Source organism: Carica papaya, chromosome 9 (genome assembly GCF_054855325.1).
Source record: "Carica papaya isolate Zhongbai chromosome 9, ASM5485532v1, whole genome shotgun sequence".
In the NCBI taxonomy this organism is placed as follows: Eukaryota; Viridiplantae; Streptophyta; class Magnoliopsida; order Brassicales; family Caricaceae; genus Carica; species Carica papaya.
Genome location: NC_142317.1, coordinates 665,347 through 683,399, shown reverse-complemented (window position 1 = coordinate 683,399; position 18,053 = coordinate 665,347). Strand labels below are relative to the sequence as shown.

General features: G+C 36.3%; 4 protein-coding genes across 9 annotated transcripts; 1 reads left to right on the top strand and 3 right to left on the bottom strand.

Moving 5' to 3' along the window:
- Window positions 1-603: 603 nt before the first annotated feature.
- EMB1417 (Pentatricopeptide repeat (PPR) superfamily protein) lies at window positions 604-3,577 on the bottom strand. Its single transcript, XM_022036547.2, has 6 exons — window positions 3,433-3,577; window positions 2,819-2,903; window positions 2,480-2,578; window positions 2,121-2,264; window positions 1,780-1,992; window positions 604-1,251 (listed from the first exon to the last, which is right to left on the bottom strand). The coding sequence occupies exons 2-6, from the start codon at window positions 2,900-2,902 to the stop codon at window positions 937-939; spliced, it is 855 nt and encodes a 284-aa protein (XP_021892239.1). The 5' UTR covers window position 2,903; window positions 3,433-3,577; the 3' UTR covers window positions 604-936.
- Window positions 3,578-3,704: 127 nt separating this feature from the next.
- On the top strand, window positions 3,705-9,473 carry LOC110810322 (uncharacterized protein At3g49140-like). 2 transcript variants are annotated; one of them, XM_022036455.2, is made up of 11 exons: window positions 3,705-3,864; window positions 4,124-4,214; window positions 4,751-4,973; window positions 5,905-6,007; window positions 6,116-6,183; window positions 6,811-6,972; window positions 7,090-7,215; window positions 7,498-7,836; window positions 8,118-8,270; window positions 8,653-8,748; window positions 9,057-9,473. In XM_022036455.2, exons 1-11 carry the CDS (start codon window positions 3,795-3,797, stop codon window positions 9,147-9,149), a joined length of 1,524 nt encoding a protein of 507 aa, XP_021892147.1. In that variant the 5' UTR covers window positions 3,705-3,794; the 3' UTR covers window positions 9,150-9,473. The 2 variants fall into 2 exon arrangements, with proteins under 2 accessions (XP_021892147.1, XP_088068140.1); XM_088212014.1 differs by having other exon boundaries at window positions 6,098-6,183.
- Window positions 9,474-9,617: 144 nt separating this feature from the next.
- On the bottom strand, window positions 9,618-11,106 carry LOC110810323 (NAD(P)-binding Rossmann-fold superfamily protein). The gene has a single exon (XM_022036456.2). The coding sequence runs from the start codon at window positions 10,937-10,939 to the stop codon at window positions 9,875-9,877; it is 1,065 nt and encodes a 354-aa protein (XP_021892148.1). The 5' UTR covers window positions 10,940-11,106; the 3' UTR covers window positions 9,618-9,874.
- Window positions 11,107-11,500: 394 nt separating this feature from the next.
- LOC110810386 (DNA primase) lies at window positions 11,501-17,274 on the bottom strand. 5 transcript variants are annotated; one of them, XM_088212009.1, is made up of 14 exons: window positions 17,076-17,274; window positions 16,454-16,605; window positions 16,021-16,226; window positions 15,730-15,876; window positions 15,575-15,626; window positions 15,210-15,384; window positions 14,872-14,954; window positions 14,506-14,715; window positions 13,956-14,072; window positions 13,483-13,639; window positions 13,023-13,130; window positions 12,865-12,930; window positions 12,483-12,748; window positions 11,501-11,981 (listed from the first exon to the last, which is right to left on the bottom strand). In XM_088212009.1, the coding sequence occupies exons 1-14, from the start codon at window positions 17,155-17,157 to the stop codon at window positions 11,898-11,900; spliced, it is 1,905 nt and encodes a 634-aa protein (XP_088068135.1). In that variant the 5' UTR covers window positions 17,158-17,274; the 3' UTR covers window positions 11,501-11,897. The 5 variants fall into 5 exon arrangements, with proteins under 5 accessions (XP_088068135.1, XP_088068136.1, XP_021892241.2 ...); XM_088212010.1 differs by having other exon boundaries at window positions 15,730-15,873; window positions 17,076-17,273; XM_022036549.2 differs by having other exon boundaries at window positions 16,021-16,187; window positions 17,076-17,273.
- Between the last annotated feature and the right edge of the window lie 779 nt (window positions 17,275-18,053).

Genomic DNA, 18,053 nt, shown 5'->3' with positions numbered 1-18,053 from the left:
GTATATATATCTGTGTGTGTGTATATATATGTACACATACACACGCACGGTTCGAGTGATGGCAAGTTTATTTGTATATATATATATATATATGTATGTACACATACACGCACGGTTTGAGTGATGGCAAGTTTACAGAGTTCTCCTTCTGCTATTTTCGTGAACTATAAGATGAAAATTACTAATGAGGTGCTTGGCATCTGTCCAGGGTTCTAACGATGTACTTGCATGCGTGTACACACACATATATATAATAAAAACACACAGACACACTTATATACACGGTCGGAACGATGGCAAGTTTGCAGAGTTCACATTCTGCAACTTCAGGTAATTTTAAGACCAAAATTACCATGTACGTGCGGGCACATGCCTTCTGCTAATGTGTATTATATCTTCTTAAAGTTCAATTTCAGTGTTAAATAACAACTGAGCACTTACAGGGAACATATGAAATATATAACTCTTGGCACGGGCATACATATATATATATATTATTTGATTTTTACAAATTAAAAGGAAAGGAAATGAAAGTAATTTCTTACAACTAAACAATACCATGTAGATTAACTTTCTCATAAACCCTTGTTCATAACTTGGGAATTCAGTGGAATTTTCATCCATACTCTTCATTACGAAATTTACTTCGGTACAATCAAATTCAGTCCTAGAAAGTACAAGAAGGCGAGAATGACTCTGCTTTCCTCCTTTAAGTCTCAAGCTGTGAAACAAGAGATAAGCAGTAGTACATCTACCAGCTAGGTCTGATCTCTTAATTTACACCCACAAGTGATCAAACTAACAATCAGAGTTTTCATATATCACCTTCATTATCACAAGAACCAAATCAGTATTCCCTCACCTGTATATGACTGCAGTGACTTTCCACAGAGGACAAGAACAGGATTTACATGATGTGGACAATTGTGTAGCTTACTAAGAAGAGATGTTAGCTTCAATGCTTTCTGCTTTTAAACTTGATTGAGCTTGCACATATAGATCATCATTCTCGATCTTTTCCTTGTTATTGCTAATTGCTCCTTTGTTGTCCTCAGTGGATTCATTGAGCTGCTTCGCTTGAATCCTGACACGCTTTCCTTTGATGTACCTATACTCCCATTTCGGTGGGGGGTATTTTTTCACTAGTTTGTCATATTTATCTAACATACCCAGTTTCTGGAACACTTTCCCAACCATTGTCACAATTGGGGCATTTGGTCTGATACCAAGCTCCTCCATGTCAGCAAATATCTGCAGAAGTAAATAACTAGAAGTTAATAGTTGTGGATACAGTAAAAGAACAAGAATCCAGTATAGCAAGTTCCGATTTGCAAGCAGATTTAAATATATTGCTGCAATTAAATTATTTTGTTGCTCATGGAAATGCTTAATAGGAGCAGGAATCCTTGAGATGCATTACTCAAACAGTTGTACTCTATTCTTTTTCACTCAAAAGTCATCTTAAGAAAACGTGTAGTACTATTTGGGTAGATACGCATTACTAACGGAAGAAACAATTTTTTTTTGCTATGACTAACTAGCTGTTTATAGAACGGTCTAAATCTCGGCAGGCATCTTGTTTGGAAGTATTAGACACTTAAGTTTTCTGGTACATTGTTTGGGCAGCTCCTCAAATATACAAAGATATACAGCAACAGAAGGCATAATGCATAGTGATGGGGGGCTTGAATAAGAGTTGAAATTGCAGCAATTTTATATTAGGTAGTAGAAAACAATAGTTGCAACAACAAAGTTTAAGATAAGATGGCAACACAATACCTCGAACAATTTATCATGCATTTCCCTTTTATAGTAAATAGAAACCATTTTCTGAAAGAAAATACGGGGGGTGCTCTCTATGTTATCGGAGAACATCTTTGTCCATAGCTCTTCAGCCTCATCAATTCTCCCATCCTCTGCCAGAGCATTCAATAAAGTGAAATAAGTTGCCATTGTTCTCCCCTGACCTTTGCTTAACATCCATTTCGTCACCTACAATCCCACACAAGTATTCTCCTTAACTAGAAATTTATTATGCAGATTGTCACCAATAACAAAAAATAGACTGGATTTCTACCCTACTTCACAGAGAGGGCAAAGTCTGCCAAATTGTTATCTACCTGAATTATTCTCTTCCATTCTCGTTCATACTCCAGAGTTTTCAAGGCTTTCTTCACTACGATCAGAGGAAATTCTAAATCCCAGGCGATAAATGAGTCAAGAGCCCCATAAATTTCCTCTTTGACATTTGATAACCCTTTTATCTACATAAGCATACCCTAAAAAGATCATATATATGGAACAAAAATTCATTTCTACTCCATTATTATTGTTTATTTAAATATTATATTCCACCAGAACATCAAGCATAGAAAGCTCCAGATTGAAATTACCAGCTGTTTGTATGTACTTTAACAAAAGCTAACTGGCAGAATGCAGAATTCACAAGCAATAAAGAAGGAAGTGTTTATGAACTTACACAGGTAACAAGTTGCGCTGATTTAGAGATAGTCCCAATTTTCTTTCTTGATTTCCATACCCGAGGATATCTCGGTCTTGGACCTTTAGCAGCACATACCTAAGTTGATCGACAAGCTTTCAAGGTCAACCAAAACTGAAAGAACTAAGTTGCTAAAATTTGAAAAAAAAAAAGGATAAGAAAAAAGATCTGAAAAACCATCACTTCTAGTTTTCTAAATTTTCTACTCTTCAGAATCAATGAACTAAAGCTTACAAACCCAATAAAGGAAACTAGTAAAAGCAATGGATTATAAAGGCAGATTTCATAGCACTACTTTAACTGAAAAGGAAAACTCACCACAACAGTGCTAAGACTCCTGGGGACTTCAGGTGATTCTGGTTTTTTATTGAAAAGTGGCACTGAATATCTCAGACAAATCATCCTGAGAAAGCATAAAAGATAAACTGCATTCACTTTTGAAGTTCCTTAAAGAAGGCAAAACTACCAAAGTGAAGGATACTGTGACGTTGACTTAACAGTCAATAGGCCATGGATTTGCCAATGTAATGTTACTGGGGAGCAAATTTTTCTTCCGAAACCAAAAGTATATGCAAGAAAAGTACTTCAATCAACCCTTTGTATACCAATCAAGACTAGTTTGAAGAGTGTAGCAATGGAAATAAACGAAACAAAAAATGAATTATTCCGTGATCAAATTCAAGTAGTGAAGATTGCAAAACATGAAGAGGAAATTGAACTCGAAAACCTACAATAATCCCGAACTAGGAAAATACTCTAGTTCGTGTCGTGCAAATGAAAGAATCCGGCTTCGTGTTCTCTAAATTTATAGTAGCAGTATTAGTATTTGCTAAGATGCTCCAAAAATCGAAAGAGCTTTAAAGTTATTTTTCAGATTCATAAAATTTCTCAAGTAACCAAACTAGCATCGACAGGGATGAAGAGAACGATACCGGACAGCAGGAGTAGTAGCTGAGACCTAACAGAGCTCACAACAAGGAAGGTTTCCTCGAATCGAAACTGTTGAGAACAACCTCATTTGTTAGATATTTCTCTTCCTTCTCGACTTTCCGTCTGATTTTCTCCATATCCAAACAGGTAAAAACGCTGCGTTTCATATCGAAATGCAAACAAGTAAGTGGGTAGTATGGGGTTTCTTGTCTTTTCACAAACGTCAACGTGGCCACTTGTAGCAAAGCTGAGTGGTATAAATGTCAAATTGGCAAATATTACCACAGACCTCATCCTCTTTTAGCTCGTTTTTGTAAGGGAGGGAGTGCTTGCTTGAGCATCATAGATCGCATGAAAAGTAGAAATGATTGAATCAGCCATGGCCGTCCGATTCCCCGCCGGCGCAAGTTTCCGATCATCTGCCGACTTATTCCGTAACTTCTCTCTTTCTCTCTCTTTACGAGGACGTTTTTGTTTCTGAGAAATTTAAGCAAAGAAAACAAACGTTGCTGCCTTCCTCTTAGTTTTATTTATTTTGGTGTTTTAGCTTCTCTGAAAGTGAAAACTATACTTGAAAACCTCAAGCGAGCAAGAAATAATGCTCCGTGCTTCTGTTTTCTTTTCGAGATTTCCTGCATTTTCTCAGCCACCAAACAAGATTTCTAATTATTTTTTTTACTTGTGGCCTTGTAGATTATCGTCGTCTATGGAACTCCGACGAGGTTTCCTGCGGCCAAGTGGCGTCTAGCCGACGTTTGCTCTCTGGCTGCTTGAACACAGCTTGGTAATAAAGCTGAATACGTTTCCTTTTCTTGTTCTTCTTTATAGTTTGTTGCTTGGAAAACTTGCAAAGAGATAGAATCTAATTCTGTGCTATGCGAAACTTAATACAATACTTTTACTTCTAATTTTCTGTTGAGTGCGCTTAGGCAGATTTTTGAAGTAACATAGTTTTAAATCTTTACTTGATCAACCATTACTCATGTAAAGAATCTACATGGTATAGAAAATGATGCAACTCTGACTTCAAACTGTCTAAATTATACTTGCTCATTTAGGAGCCTAAATGAAGGCAATTTTATCCTTGGAAACCTATGACGTATGGAGATAAATCTGCATTTTGGATAGTGTCAATTTCGAGGTTAAAAATCTGCATTTGTTGAGTCAAAATAATGGTAGAGATACCGTATTTACATGTGATTTTAGCTTAAATTGTTTCAGAAGTTTTTCATCAGAATTCTTGTATTACTTCACATATATCTGTAAATATTTTAATATGTTATCAATGAGTTTGTTAAGGAATTTAATATTAATATTCAGGAATAGATTTCAGAGGTTTAATGGTGATTCGCTGTCAAGAAGAAGAAATATTAAAAGGAATAGGACTCAAGCAACAGCAGAACATTTGGGCTCAGCGTCAGATCCTATAAAACAGAATGAGAGGCCACATTATCATCCATTTGAGGATATTGCTGACTCAATGTCAGAAGATGATGGAGATGCAAGACTTACAGCTGCAGAAACTACTAGGACAATCATTGAGGTATTATATTGCATTCTTGGCAACCTATAAGAGTCTTTTTCTTTTCTTTTTTTTTTCGAGAAAGGGAATACAAAAGAGTTTTACTCGCTTATGGCCATTTTACTTACGTATGCTCGTGCATGAATAAAATAAAGTTCCTGCTCAGAGTGATGCAGAACCTTCCATGGACCTTCAGCAATGAAATTATTATATTCATTATATTTCCGCTTAGATTGGTGTCTTGATGGCTGTATGTAGGATATCCTCCAAGTGAGTAACGTTGATTGGTGTAGTATTAAAACTTTTGATGCAATATTCCAATTTTCTATAGAGAGATAAGTGATTGTTAAGCTCTTTATAAGGATTTAAATGACATATTACTAATAACTTAAGCTTAAGTTTTTTAGGACCAGTGGTTTAGATCTGAAAGCTGTTTTTTTTATAGATGAATTTGGATCTGAAAGCTGTTGAGCAAGTAGGATTTGGACATGGGACATTACAAGTAGTATCGGACCATATGCCAGCTTGATGCTTTGGGTTGGTGTTATCTTGAACCTTATAGATCTTTAACTTGTGATCTTGATGAAGACATTATGGATTTTATTTATGGAGATTGTGATACCTTAATCTCACATCAAATAATAGTGGTTGTTGAGCGTTGTATAAAGTTTTAAGTCATATATTATTAATAACTTGAACTCAAATTTTTGAGGATGAATGATTTTCAAACCTAGAATATTACATGTGATTTTCTTAATGTTCATTGAAGAAAGCAAGGAATGAGTTACCGCTGACTACACTCCAATATTTATATATTTTTCTATAACACCACTGCTGAAGGTTTAGAAATCTAATCTGTGCAGCTTCCGTCATCTAAAGTTGCATGCTTATTTCTGATTTGTCTTTTTAATTGTTTGCATACCTAATGTTACCTGTAGTCTGTTGTTTTCAGGTGAGCAGTAAAGCAACACTGATGATTACAGGTTTGATCAATGATGAAGTTCATGAGAACATTATTTGGCCAGATTTGCCATATCTAACTGATCAACATGGAAGTGAGTCGATTATTGGGAGTTTTTTACATACTTGTCCAGGTCCTCTTTTTAGAATGTGGTGATCCCATCCATTTAACTGAAGCATCAAAGTGCTTCTATGTGTTGCAGATGTATACCTTCAAGTGAAGAATGACGAAGACATTTTGCAATCTGTCACTTCAGATAACAACTTTGTGGTATGAAATATTTTTTTCTTTATTCTCTTTGTTTGGATATCTACACTGTAGCTTATAGGCACAAAAAGAGGATGCAGACCGTGAGTTTGTGTATGGATCATACATCATTTTTCTCCTTAATGCAAAAGCAGGCATAATTCTTTTCGCTTTGTCTTATCATTTGGTAAAAGAAAATCAAGGCCTCAATCAAATGTTTGTAATACACTATTATCGTCTTATTAACTTAAATTTTTAGAAAGATATTGCTAAAAACTCACGTCAAACATGGGTGTCTTTTCGCTTTGTCTTATCATTTGGTAAAAGAAAATCAAGGCCTCAATCAAATGTTTGTAATACACTATTATCGTCTTATTAACTTAAATTTTTAGAAAGATATTGCTAGAAACTCACGTCAAACATGGGTGTCTAATTGTCTAAAAGTATGTGCAAATTCATGTCTCCCTGAATGTAGACAAGTTTAAAACAATCTCCTGTACAATTTCTGCATTACTAGGCTTGCATATGCAGTTGTGTCGTGTTAGACAAAATCCTTCTTCCTTCATATATTACTTTACTAAAATGCTGCAAATACTCTTATTTAATTGCGAATTTCTCAAGGCTTTAATCAGTTCATGCACAATGTTGCAGCAAGTCATTATTGGGTTTGACACCTTGGAGATGATGAAGGAAATGGAATTAGCCGGTCCATCAGAAATTGATTTTGGAATTGAGGAGATTGAAGATGAAAATAGTGATGTTGAAGATGATGATGAAAGCGATGAGGATGATGGAGATGAAAATTATGAGGAAGTCTGAGTTTTTGTCTTCCTTTCGTGTATAATTAAGTGTTGCACTAGAAATTAAAGTTTCTAAAATAAATGGTGTAATTACCTACATGTCTCTCATGTATTAAATTCTTGTCTGTAGGATTGGGTCGCTGTTCTTGAAGATGAAGATGATCAAGATGATTCTGATGGGTTGCTTGGAGGCTGGGGAAATTTTGAGACTATGCGGTCCTCACATCCAATGTATTTTGCCAAAAAGCTGGCGGAGGTAGTTGTCAATAGAATTACATATACCAAGTGATATAAAATCCATGTAGTTCTTAGGTTCAAATTTCATTGAATGAGTCCCATTTACCCTCTTATGCCATCCATTAGGACATCTGGAATGAGTTTTCCCACCTGGCTGCCAAGTTTGCTTCAGATCCATATTATCATAATCTGTATTAGAGGATCTTTATGCTATGTGTTGTTCATCCTTATAATCAATCCATTTCTTTGTATCAAGTAAATTTGCTCCCCTGCTGTTTTAATCCTTGCTTCTTCCACTTAGGTTGCTTCAGATGATCCAGTAGATTGGATGGAGCAGCCTCCAGCTGGTCTAGCTATTCAAGGCCTTTTAAGACCCGCCGTCATTGAGGAACACTCTGATATTCAGAGGCGTATATCGAGCCATAGGTTGCGTACTTCTGAAATAAAGGAAGCAGAGGACAGTGCAGAAAAGAGTCAAGAGGATCTTGATATAATCAATGATGACAGACTTGAATCAGGGTCTTCTGAGGACAGTACAATGTCGGCAGAGGAAACAGGGAGGGAAGTCCCAATAAATGGTACTACGTTCTACAAGCTGGAGATGATTAAAATTCAATTGATTACAGAGCATGGCCATCAGGTAAGCAGTGCAGTTTCATACTTGTGTTATAATATTGGATTGGTGCTAGTAGACCCATAATTTTTTCTTGCTTTGGATATATATTTGTAACCTTTCAAATGCTGAAACTGACTTTTCATAGTTAATTTGTTTTTCCTATTGTATGGTTTGTTATCTCCTTCCTCATTGAGTAAACTATGGCATGCAAAATCATATGCGACCGACACCTGTCTTTGCTAGTCCACTGGAAAATAACCCACATGAGTTGCAAGAAGATAACTGTTGTCTCTGCTTGTCCACAGGCTGTTGTTGAAATGGAAGACTTCAGGCGGGCTCAACCAGATGGCGTTGCTCGCTCATCAGCCAAAATTATATCTCGTCTTAAAGCTGGTGGAGAAAAGACAATAGAGGCTCTGAAATCTCTCTGCTGTAGGTGTAAGGGTATTCAAGTGGAGGTAAATACAGGAACTTGCACATGAAGCATCCTTGCAAATTTTTTAGTTTAGTCAGCCTTTGAGGGTTTGAGTTGCTGCCTTTGGTACATATGATTGGTATCCAATTGAATGGAACACATTCTTAAAATTTCAAATATCCTCTTGATTTTGTACACAGTATTGAAGCATTAGAAACACGAATGCCAAAGGTCTTAGATCATCCTCAACTACTATTGCATCACCGTATGATACTTAAACATTTACAGTCATAAAGTGGGATGAAGTATAACATTTGAATCATTCTTGCCTTCTCTGTAGTTTATATAGAACTTTGTTGGATATCTGAAGCCTTTTGTCTGATGTTTCTAGATATATGATATTTTCTTTTTGCTTCCTTTTTCAGGAAGCAACGGTTATCGGTATTGATTCCCTGGGCTTTGACATTAGGGTTTGCTCAGGAAGACAAATCCAAACATTGCGGTTTGCATTTAGCACTCGGGTATATCAGTTATCCTTCAAATTCTTCTTTCCTTAACTAATAGTTTTAACATTTATTTTCTCCGTTTTGGGAATGTGATTCTACAGACCAAACTATTTGATTTGCTCCATTGACCTTCTAAGTAACAGATATATTGCCCATGAACAATTATTAACTTTGCCCGTCTTGTTCCTATTGTTGCTCAACCAAGTTCATGAATTTATATTTTGGGAATTTCTGCAGCATATGTATTTGTCCCCAGGTTACCTTCTGTTTAAGATCTTGAAGTCATTAAATTTCTAATTACCCCCATTAAATTGTCTCTGCAGGCTCCTTCAGAGTCCGCCGCCGAGAGACAACTCAACGACTTACTATTTCCAAGGGCCCATCACAAGACACAAAGAAAGAAACATACTCATTAAAATGAATTTTGATGTTGTCAAATCAGCCCCTATTCCAGCTTAGCTCAAGATTGTGCTATCCCTCTTTCGCCATGAAAATGGAAATGCCAGTTTGCCAGGTTATATATTTTACCATCACTGCTTATTAATGATCATCGAAATCCATTTTTTTCTATGCATTTTCTTTGATTACATTTGACTCGGTAATGCTGCTTCATACCACTGGTGGTTGACGCTAGGATGCCAAAGAATCCATATGTACCTCACATTGAATTCCTAGTGGAGGAACAATTAAAATGCTGTAAAATTTTCATTAATAATTCGAGGAGCATTTACTTTCATGAATTTTTACCGCGTGATAATACATCTAAATACACTCCGTTAAACAAGTAATCTTCCATCAATAAACATATATGATATGTAGCATTAGGATGCTAAATTCTTCATAGCCAAAATGGTATCAGTCAAATAATCAGAAACTTGAACCCATTTGATAGAATGGTATCAGTTTAGACTATGAGGATGCACTTCAAAGTAAAGATTTGAACAAAGTTCTCAGTTAAGAAATTGTTTAACATAAAATCGCAAGGTTTATTCTGCGATTAAATATATAGGTAAAAAATTACTGAGAATTTAGGTACTAAACTACCTGTAAACTTAGACATTAAATAGAAAACATCTTTAGAAATTTAGAGCAAATTTGCCTATGAAGAATCCCATGTTGTTACCTCTAATTTCATTGTGACTCATGGCAATCTCAATGCTTCGTACACTAGTTGGGCTGCAAGAAGATCTACAACAGCAGAACCAACGGATTTAAACACTGTAACCTCCTCAGCATTCCTCCTTCCTTCTCTCTCTCCTTTAATCAACTCCACCAAGTTACCACAAACATCTCCCTGCTCAATCACTCCTCTCTCAAACGCACCCACCAGCTCCCCGGCCTCCACCAATGCCGCCTCATTGTCAATGAAAACTCTCCCCCTCCTAATCGCCTCGTCATCACACTCCCTCATCGTATGCGTGAATGATCCAACCAAATCCAAATGCGCCCCTGCCTTAAGTCTCCTTCCTTTCACTAATGGAGCCTGAGCGTTGGTGGCGCAGCTGATAATATCACCCAGTTCACAAATTTCATCCAGCGATCCACTGGTCTCAAAACAGACCCCGCCATGGTCTTCGCTTCTACGGAGAGATTCAACCAAATCCTCTGCTTTCTGCATTGTTCGGTTCCAGACAATCACTCTTCGCAGGCTGGGTCTCGCCGCTAGATGGGCCTTGATCAGGTGTGGTGCCAGATTACCCGCGCCGATCATGACGAGGACTCTGCTGTCTTCTCTAGCTAAAAACTTCGAAGCCAAGCCTGATACACAAGAGGTTCTATAAAGGGTCAGTTCGGTTCCGTCCATGGAAGCCAGGGCCTGACCTGTAATCGTGCTGAACAGATTGTAACTCGCTTGGACACCGGGTAGGTTTAGCGTTGAGTTTTGCGGGAAGTGGGTGACGAGCTTGACGCCAATGTAAGGAAATGAAGGGGAGGAAGACCAAGAGGGCATGAGGAGGAGAGAGGAGGAGGGCGAAACGGCGTAGCTTTGGCGGATTGGGGTGGTGATAGTCGCTGAAACTGCGGGGAGAGAATCGTGGATGTGGCGAATCAGGGAGTGATGAGTGAGCACAGAGCGTAGCAAATCGGTGGAGATTAAGACCGGAGAGGAAGCTGGTTTGGTTATGGCTGCCGCCCTGTTGTCCTTAGGATTTTTGTCGTCCGTATTCGAGGTTAAAGAGTTGGTAGCGTTCGAACTGGATGCCATTGAAGAGGATTTCTAAGATTGAATTGAAGCTTTATTTAATTTGTTTGTGCTGACTGACACCTGACCAGGGTTGGGGAAGAAGACGAGAGTCCAGCAACGTGAACTTACAGGGAAAATGAAGAGTTGAGCAAGACTTTCATCAGGCAATAAAAAAAGGTTAAGCTGTTCGCCTTTCGTTGCTTCAAATACTGGGAGAAAATGGCAGTAGGAGACAACAAACAATAAATTATGGGCTCGCCTGGAGAGCCCAACGCCTACTGAAAATCACTGGGCCAACTTCACCAACACCGACCCACTTGTTTGGGTACATCATTTGTCTCCTAAAAAATATGTTTATTCCGCGTGTCGTCATGAATACCAAGTTCAGTCGGTCTAAACAATTTTTCAGGACCATAAGAATAAAATAAAATACCATTTCAAAAAAAAAAAAGAATAAAGTAAAATATATAAACCATTCTCGACTGAATACTTAGTAATTCAAACTCTCTTTGAATGCATGAATTTGAGCTCTGTGCTGTAAGTCCCTTGTCGTATGACAATTAACTTTTACAGAGAGAGAGAGAGAGAATGGAATAAAATATAATAAAATTATTAGTAACATAATCTATTTTGTCTGTCATCCTATCGATTTTAATCATCTATTTAACAACCGGATATTCTACTGCCTTGGAGAAAAAAATAGGGAAAAGGCAGTGGCCGACTGAAGACTTGAAAAACATGTTAAGAGACACAGCTCGGCTATGGAACATCAATAACATGACCTAAAAAATGACTCTTCATGCTGTTAAAACATACGTATCTGCCCAAAAGGAGCATCAATAAAATGACTTGAAAAATGATTCTCCTCCTCTCCATGCTGGTAAACATTTCCTTGAGAGTATGTACCATTTCCACTACTCTCTCTTTTTCCTTCAGCTAACCTTTAGCTTCTAGATTTTCTTTTTTGACACTTAACGAATCAGTTCGAGTGCGTAAGTTCAGCCTGGGACAGGGTCCATTCCGCAGCCATCCACCAGCCGTCATCTTCATCCTCGGTGATCTCCTGTTGCAATAGACAATCAAGTCATAATAAAAATGTTCTGTAGATCAGCAGACGGTAAAGTCTAAGGTTAAAGACTGTGTTTGCTGAGCATCTTATCAGCCAATATGAAGGTAGACCGTACACCAACTCCAGTAGAAAACAATAGTGATATCATCATTACTGCTGCTGGTATTTATCTTTCATATGGGAAAGGTAAAAGCAAAAAAACAGTTGGCTCCAAGAAAACAAAATTCGAGATTAAATTATATGATCCGCTTGAGAGCCCCCAAAACATGTTAGAATGTATAACAAATATGGTCTTTTTTACTGTGAGATAGACAGAAAGGTATGGATTCCTCTTAACACTGGTTTGATCTTTTCCGATCTTTTCATTTAATGTCATAAGCTTCTCGAAAGGCCCAACAACTGATTTCTGAATCGTGGCATAGTGGTTGTGTCTATGGCATCAAGAAGTTAAATTAAATAGAGTGGTGGTAACAAATATTTATTTAGTAAACTAACCATGTTGATGAATCCCAATTCCTTTGGTTTACTTTCGAGATCATCTGCAACTTTTACCGCTTCAAGCCACCAGGACTTCTTACTGGAACACTCTACACTGTGTCCATTGTTGCTTTGCGAAGAACCCAATTCCTGTTCAGTATAAACAAACTGGTCTTTGAAGTTATTAATTTGTTTTTTGTGATGACCTGTCTGCCCCGAACCAAAACAACATGAAGGATCAGGAATGATATCCATCGGCACTAGACACAATGGAGACCGGTAGCCTGGTGAATCAATAAGATTAGCTTTTAATTGAGCTTCATTCAACCAAAAAATCTTCACCTTCGTACCAATTTCTGAAATTAAACCAAAAGAAGAAAAAAAAAAAAAGAGTAGGCACCTCTGCAATCTGGGTCATGACATTTCTGGTAATATACAGCTCTTCCCAGGTCAACAACATACATCACTGCGCCAGTAAAAATTCAAGTGCACATTGGCCTATCTTGTCTTTAAAAAGGACAAATAATGGAAACTTGAAGGAAATTACAATAGATTTACCATGATTGCTTTTATGCTGTCGACCAATTCGCGCACAGTATCTATTTCTCAACATGCTGTAGACAATCAATCTATATTCCGAAAACCAATACCAGCATCTTATTTTCCCTAAAATCGTATTAGCAAGTGATTGAGTACCAAGGAAATTAAATAAAGATACCTAGCAGATGTGCTTGCATGCCAATATAACTTTCCAGTTGAGTCATCAAGTTTAAGAAAAAAGCTGGAGAATGCCTAATATAAATTCTTCAGTAAAGTATAAATAACAAAAGATACCATGATAAATGGAAATAAGAAAAATGGCAGTTGGTGGCTGATTGATGAAGTTCAAATATTGAGAAACTAACAAATAAAAATGATGACAATAAATATAAGATAAAACCAGAAAAATAATAGCATCGCATTTATGCTTCTATAGATTTGCTCCATAATCTAAACAATCAGAATAACATGGAACCACCTGAGACGTTCCCAATGGTAGCAATAGATTCTATAAAATGGTCCAACACTGGGAAAGGTGATTTTCCCATGAGGTATGATGATGGAACATCACTAGTGCTAGCATTTAATTGAAATTCCTGAGAAGAACTGGACCATCTTCCAATATTATGGTTAACCTGCATTACGAATAAGACATCATAGTGGTTTATCCTCAATTTGAATAACATTGCATCAAGACACTTCATACCAAATTGGCATTATATACGCATGAAAAAACTGATCAATACTTCAAAAAACTGAGCTACCCAGGGTATGGAAGATTACAAGAATGCACAGTTCTACTTAACTATCACTTAGTATTGCATCCCTTCATATCCTTGACTCTCCTTATATGAAAGAGTGTATGCAACAAAAAGTAAGCCCAAAAAATGCTAATAATTGTGTCCAAGTACAGCGATACACTACTAGAAAGAATTCTTGAGTCTGGATTACCTCTGTATCAAACTGCAGGGTCTTCACACACTCTAACTCCATTTTGCAGACAAGAAATTTCTCACAATCAACATCCATATTGCAGATCAAGGATGCCATGAACATGTCTTCCTCATGCTGACATTCAATATGATGGAAATGTTCAGCAAAACTACTTGAGTGCAGAGATTAATTAATAAAGTGTCAAAAGAACCCAAATGAGCAGCTCTCTGCATTAGAGGTGCTTGCTTCTAGATGATTGGCAAATCACCTTGTTGGCATGTTATTCTACACCTCTAGGGACTGTTCAACTCTTCCTAGGAAGTGAAGTAGTTGCGCCCATGCACGAGCAGATGCATATTCACACAGAGGAGAAAGGAAGAGAAATTCCCAAAGTCCAAGCATATACATCCTAACCAAATACTTGAAAGTAGAGTGCCAGTGGAAACAGTGTAGAGCTTCCAAGCACTCGAGAACTAATTTGTATGGTAGCAAATAAAACCAGCAACCCATAGTTTGGCAGCTACAAGTACTACAATTGAGAATCATTCTCAAGTGGAAGTACACATACCATGCCTTTACATTTGAAACGCCCCGTAGGCAGAAGGACAGACGTCTTTCCTGCCTTTGAAGATAGTGGTAAACGAAAGCAACGATTTCTTGAGTAGACAGCAGTGTCCACAAAAAGGTGGCTTGACAAGTCAGATGAGCAGGAATCTTTTTTTATAAACAATTTCCCAAATCTTCCCCCTTCCCCGGTGCTTACTATCCGTGAGCATATCTGATAATATGTCATCACATGACAATAATTGATATTGCTACAAGAGAGAAGAAAAGATAGTAACTAAAGCAGATTTTTCTTTTTGTGGAGAAACTATATGCAATAGATTTCTCTTCTTGGAGAACGAATAAATAGTTGATATTCGCAGAAGAATACCTCAGCAACAAATGCACCCGTGTGAGAGTTGTCCTTAAAAGCAGTTTGTGGTATACGGACAATTAAGTGACGAGAAAACTTATCTGTGTATGAAAATTGATGTAATGATTAATTATAAATACACTCCTTCAAAATATTCAAGCAAAACCAATAATTTTACTAGGACTAGCAACATATTCTCGAGAGACATTAGTGGTATCAATCAGCTTATTCGAACAAGCTGCTCCATTTTTGTGAGAATGTTAAAAACTAAAACAAAAAAGTAAAGAAAACCACAATTGAATTGCTAAATCAGCAGAGTTAAATAAACACAAAAGGAAGCATGGAGCTCATAAAACCTGCTGTAGAGGAATCGAGCTCAACTACCCAATCATGATTTCCTTCAATAGAGTACTTTTCGAGCAAGGCTTCGAGAGTGACTGCAATCAAAAGATCAACCATCTCATCACCATCTTTTCCCACATTGTCTCCTTTATTGAACTCCAAGTCAAAGTAGAGATGGCATGGTAAACCCTGGAAGCAACACATCATCCCACTGTGATGATTCCACATCTTTTGTAGGATGCTTTTTGTAACTAGAGGAATAAAATTATTCTTGTGCACAGTTTCAGCTTTTTTAAGGTTTTATCTAACCCTATTACTAAACACAGACAAGGATAAATGACAAGAACACAAATTGAGATGCAGATAATGGGGAAAAGACCTCCTGAACCACTTCATAATGGTGGCGGTATTTTGAATCCATATTTTGGTACCTGGATTTAAAAAGAAGAATAAGCACAACAAAAAATTGAGAAATAAGTGATCAAGTTGTCTTTAAACTCATCTAAGTACACAAGAATAAATAGAAAAGAAAACCTCTTCCAGAACTCCTTGTATGTAGAGGCAAGATATCTTCTTTGTCCATTAAAATGATCTTGATAACTAAAAATACGTAGAAGTTCATTTCCTTTTGCAAACTTCATTGCTTCCTCCTGCCTTGGAAATGTGGCCCACACTTCACTGCTAAGTGGATAAGAATGGAACCACATAACACTATAAATAACTACAGTACATTAAGAGAGACAAACTGAAGGTATTGCCTAAAAAAGCATTATACTTGATTCTAGGGGAGAAAACAAGAGTGCAAAACCCAAGCTATACAAGTACCTTAAGGTTGATTTACTTTGTTCTTTGAGATCAACATGTATTTCACGTAACAATCGCAACAAACTCAATGGCCTTTTTGGAGGAACTCCATGTGGCGACCCATAAAACACGACTGGAGAGATCTGAGTGCGGTGGTTAAATTTGTCTGTAACCATTGCAGAGCCAGACTGAAGGGAACATAAATATCGATGAGAGCATTGAACCACCTGGTATAATAAACATGGATGTCTGGCCCCATAATTCAGGTATTAACTCAGGGACCAAACTTAGTTAGACATGAAATCTAGCGAATGCACCAACACAAAAATGCATGTTCCCCAAACAATAAAATGAAGAATGCTTGATTGCTGCCCTCTAACAAATAATGAGCACCTCATCCGCCCTAAAACAGCTAAATATAAAACTTCGAAGACAACAAAAGTAGATTACACACTTTTTCCATGCAGAGATGCGCGCCTGCTGCATTTGCTTGTCCTCCTCCTGCTGATACCGGAGATTTCATACCAACGGAAGCAGAGACTTCGCATGTCGAATCTTCTTTGTTCAATTTGCTTTTGCTTCTTTTTTTTTCTCTCATAGCAGATGCTGAGAAGTAAGTAGAACAATGACGTTTTAAAGTTCCAAAGCACATACTCTATCATATGAACGCATAAAACACAGCAATCCAAACAACATCTCTTCAGCATACTTACAGCAACCACTTAGCTTTTATAAAACAGCACTTGCATTTATTGAGATCAAAATTCACACCAATAGTTGCCATTTTTTCCTTTCTCTGCAATTTTCAGGTCTAATTTGGCACATTCTAAACGTGCATTAAATTGATTTACACACAAACATAAACCCTAACTCAGCGTTTTATTTATGAAGAAACCTGATAAACATAATCCATAAACACAGGTCAATACTCCCTCCGCGACTGCCAGATTAGAGACAACAAAAGATCAAGCGGAAAACATTAAACGTAAAATTTTCACTGATATTTTCCAGGAAATTTTCCTGGAACCACCAAACAAAGAGCGGCACTAACGGAAAGGAAAGAAAACGAAACGTACCAGGAGGAGAAATGCCGCACTTGAAGCATTCGAACAATCGATCAACATCTTCCTTCGTATTCGTATTTGCGTTCCCTGACATTTTTCTTCTGGATTCGTCCTTCTTCACTGTTTAGGCGGGAATTCCACTTCCAAACTGGAAGCATCGCGAGCAGGAAAATGCCCGCGGTGTTTACTTCTTTAAAAAAGGCGGAACCAATAAAAACATATAAATTATCAAATAATTATTACAAATTGGAAAAAAAAAAATATTTTAAAACATATTTTATTATTCTTATTTATATATTATTATTATTATTCGTGTAACATAAATAAAATAAAATAATTATTCTTGGTAAATTTATTGAATTTAAATTGTTTTATTTTTAAAATTCTTACATAAATCATAATAATATAAAATAAAAATTACTCCTTTAAAATTTGCTGTCAAAATTTTTATAATTAATATAATTTTATTTATTATAAAAATAAATTGTACCGAAAAAAAATTTAAAATTTTTATTATAATATAATAATATCATGTATACATATATACATGCACGTAAGTATATATAAATATATATCCAAATTTATAATAATAATATTATGCACATATATATATATATATATATGTATGTGTTGTATAAAATTAAAAATGTATATAACATATTTTATAAAAAAGACATGATTTTTTATAAATTTATAAAAAATATATTTTTATTATAAAAATATATAATTAATAATAAATATATATAAAAAATAAAAAATTTATTTAGACTTGAATTATATAGTATGAATATTACTCGAAACTCTAACAATATTTTTTAAAAAAAATTTAAAAATATTAACAATTAAAAATTATTCTTTTCGTATTAAGTTTATTCGTAATATTTACAAAAGTATATATACATATAATATATATATATATATATATATACACACGTGGATTGTTTTTTTAAGTGAAAACTTGTACCTCATCCTCCCTCTTCTATGTCTTTT

Bases quoted from the DNA above. Each gene is read 5' to 3' on its own strand.
- LOC110810386 (XM_088212009.1), bottom strand. From the start codon at position 17,157: ATGTCAGGGAACGCAAATACGAATACGAAGGAAGATGTTGATCGATTG. The intron at 16,227-16,453 runs GTGTGTAATCTA...TTATTATACCAG, and splicing joins CGCATCTCTGCATGGAAAAA to GTGGTTCAATGCTCTCATCG. The intron at 13,640-13,955 runs GTAATCCAGACT...TTCGTAATGCAG, and splicing joins CCCTGCAGTTTGATACAGAG to GTTAACCATAATATTGGAAG.
- LOC110810322 (XM_088212014.1), top strand. From the start codon at position 3,795: ATGATTGAATCAGCCATGGCCGTCCGATTCCCCGCCGGCGCAAGTTTC. The intron at 4,215-4,750 runs GTAATAAAGCTG...ATTAATATTCAG, and splicing joins GGCTGCTTGAACACAGCTTG to GAATAGATTTCAGAGGTTTA. The intron at 6,008-6,097 runs GTGAGTCGATTA...GAAGCATCAAAG, and splicing joins TCTAACTGATCAACATGGAA to TGCTTCTATGTGTTGCAGAT.
- EMB1417 (XM_022036547.2), bottom strand. From the start codon at position 2,902: ATGATTTGTCTGAGATATTCAGTGCCACTTTTCAATAAAAAACCAGAA. The intron at 2,265-2,479 runs GTAAGTTCATAA...ATGCTTATGTAG, and splicing joins CAGCGCAACTTGTTACCTGT to ATAAAAGGGTTATCAAATGT. The intron at 1,252-1,779 runs GTATTGTGTTGC...TTACTTCTGCAG, and splicing joins TGCATGATAAATTGTTCGAG to ATATTTGCTGACATGGAGGA.
- LOC110810323 (XM_022036456.2), bottom strand. From the start codon at position 10,939: ATGGCATCCAGTTCGAACGCTACCAACTCTTTAACCTCGAATACGGAC.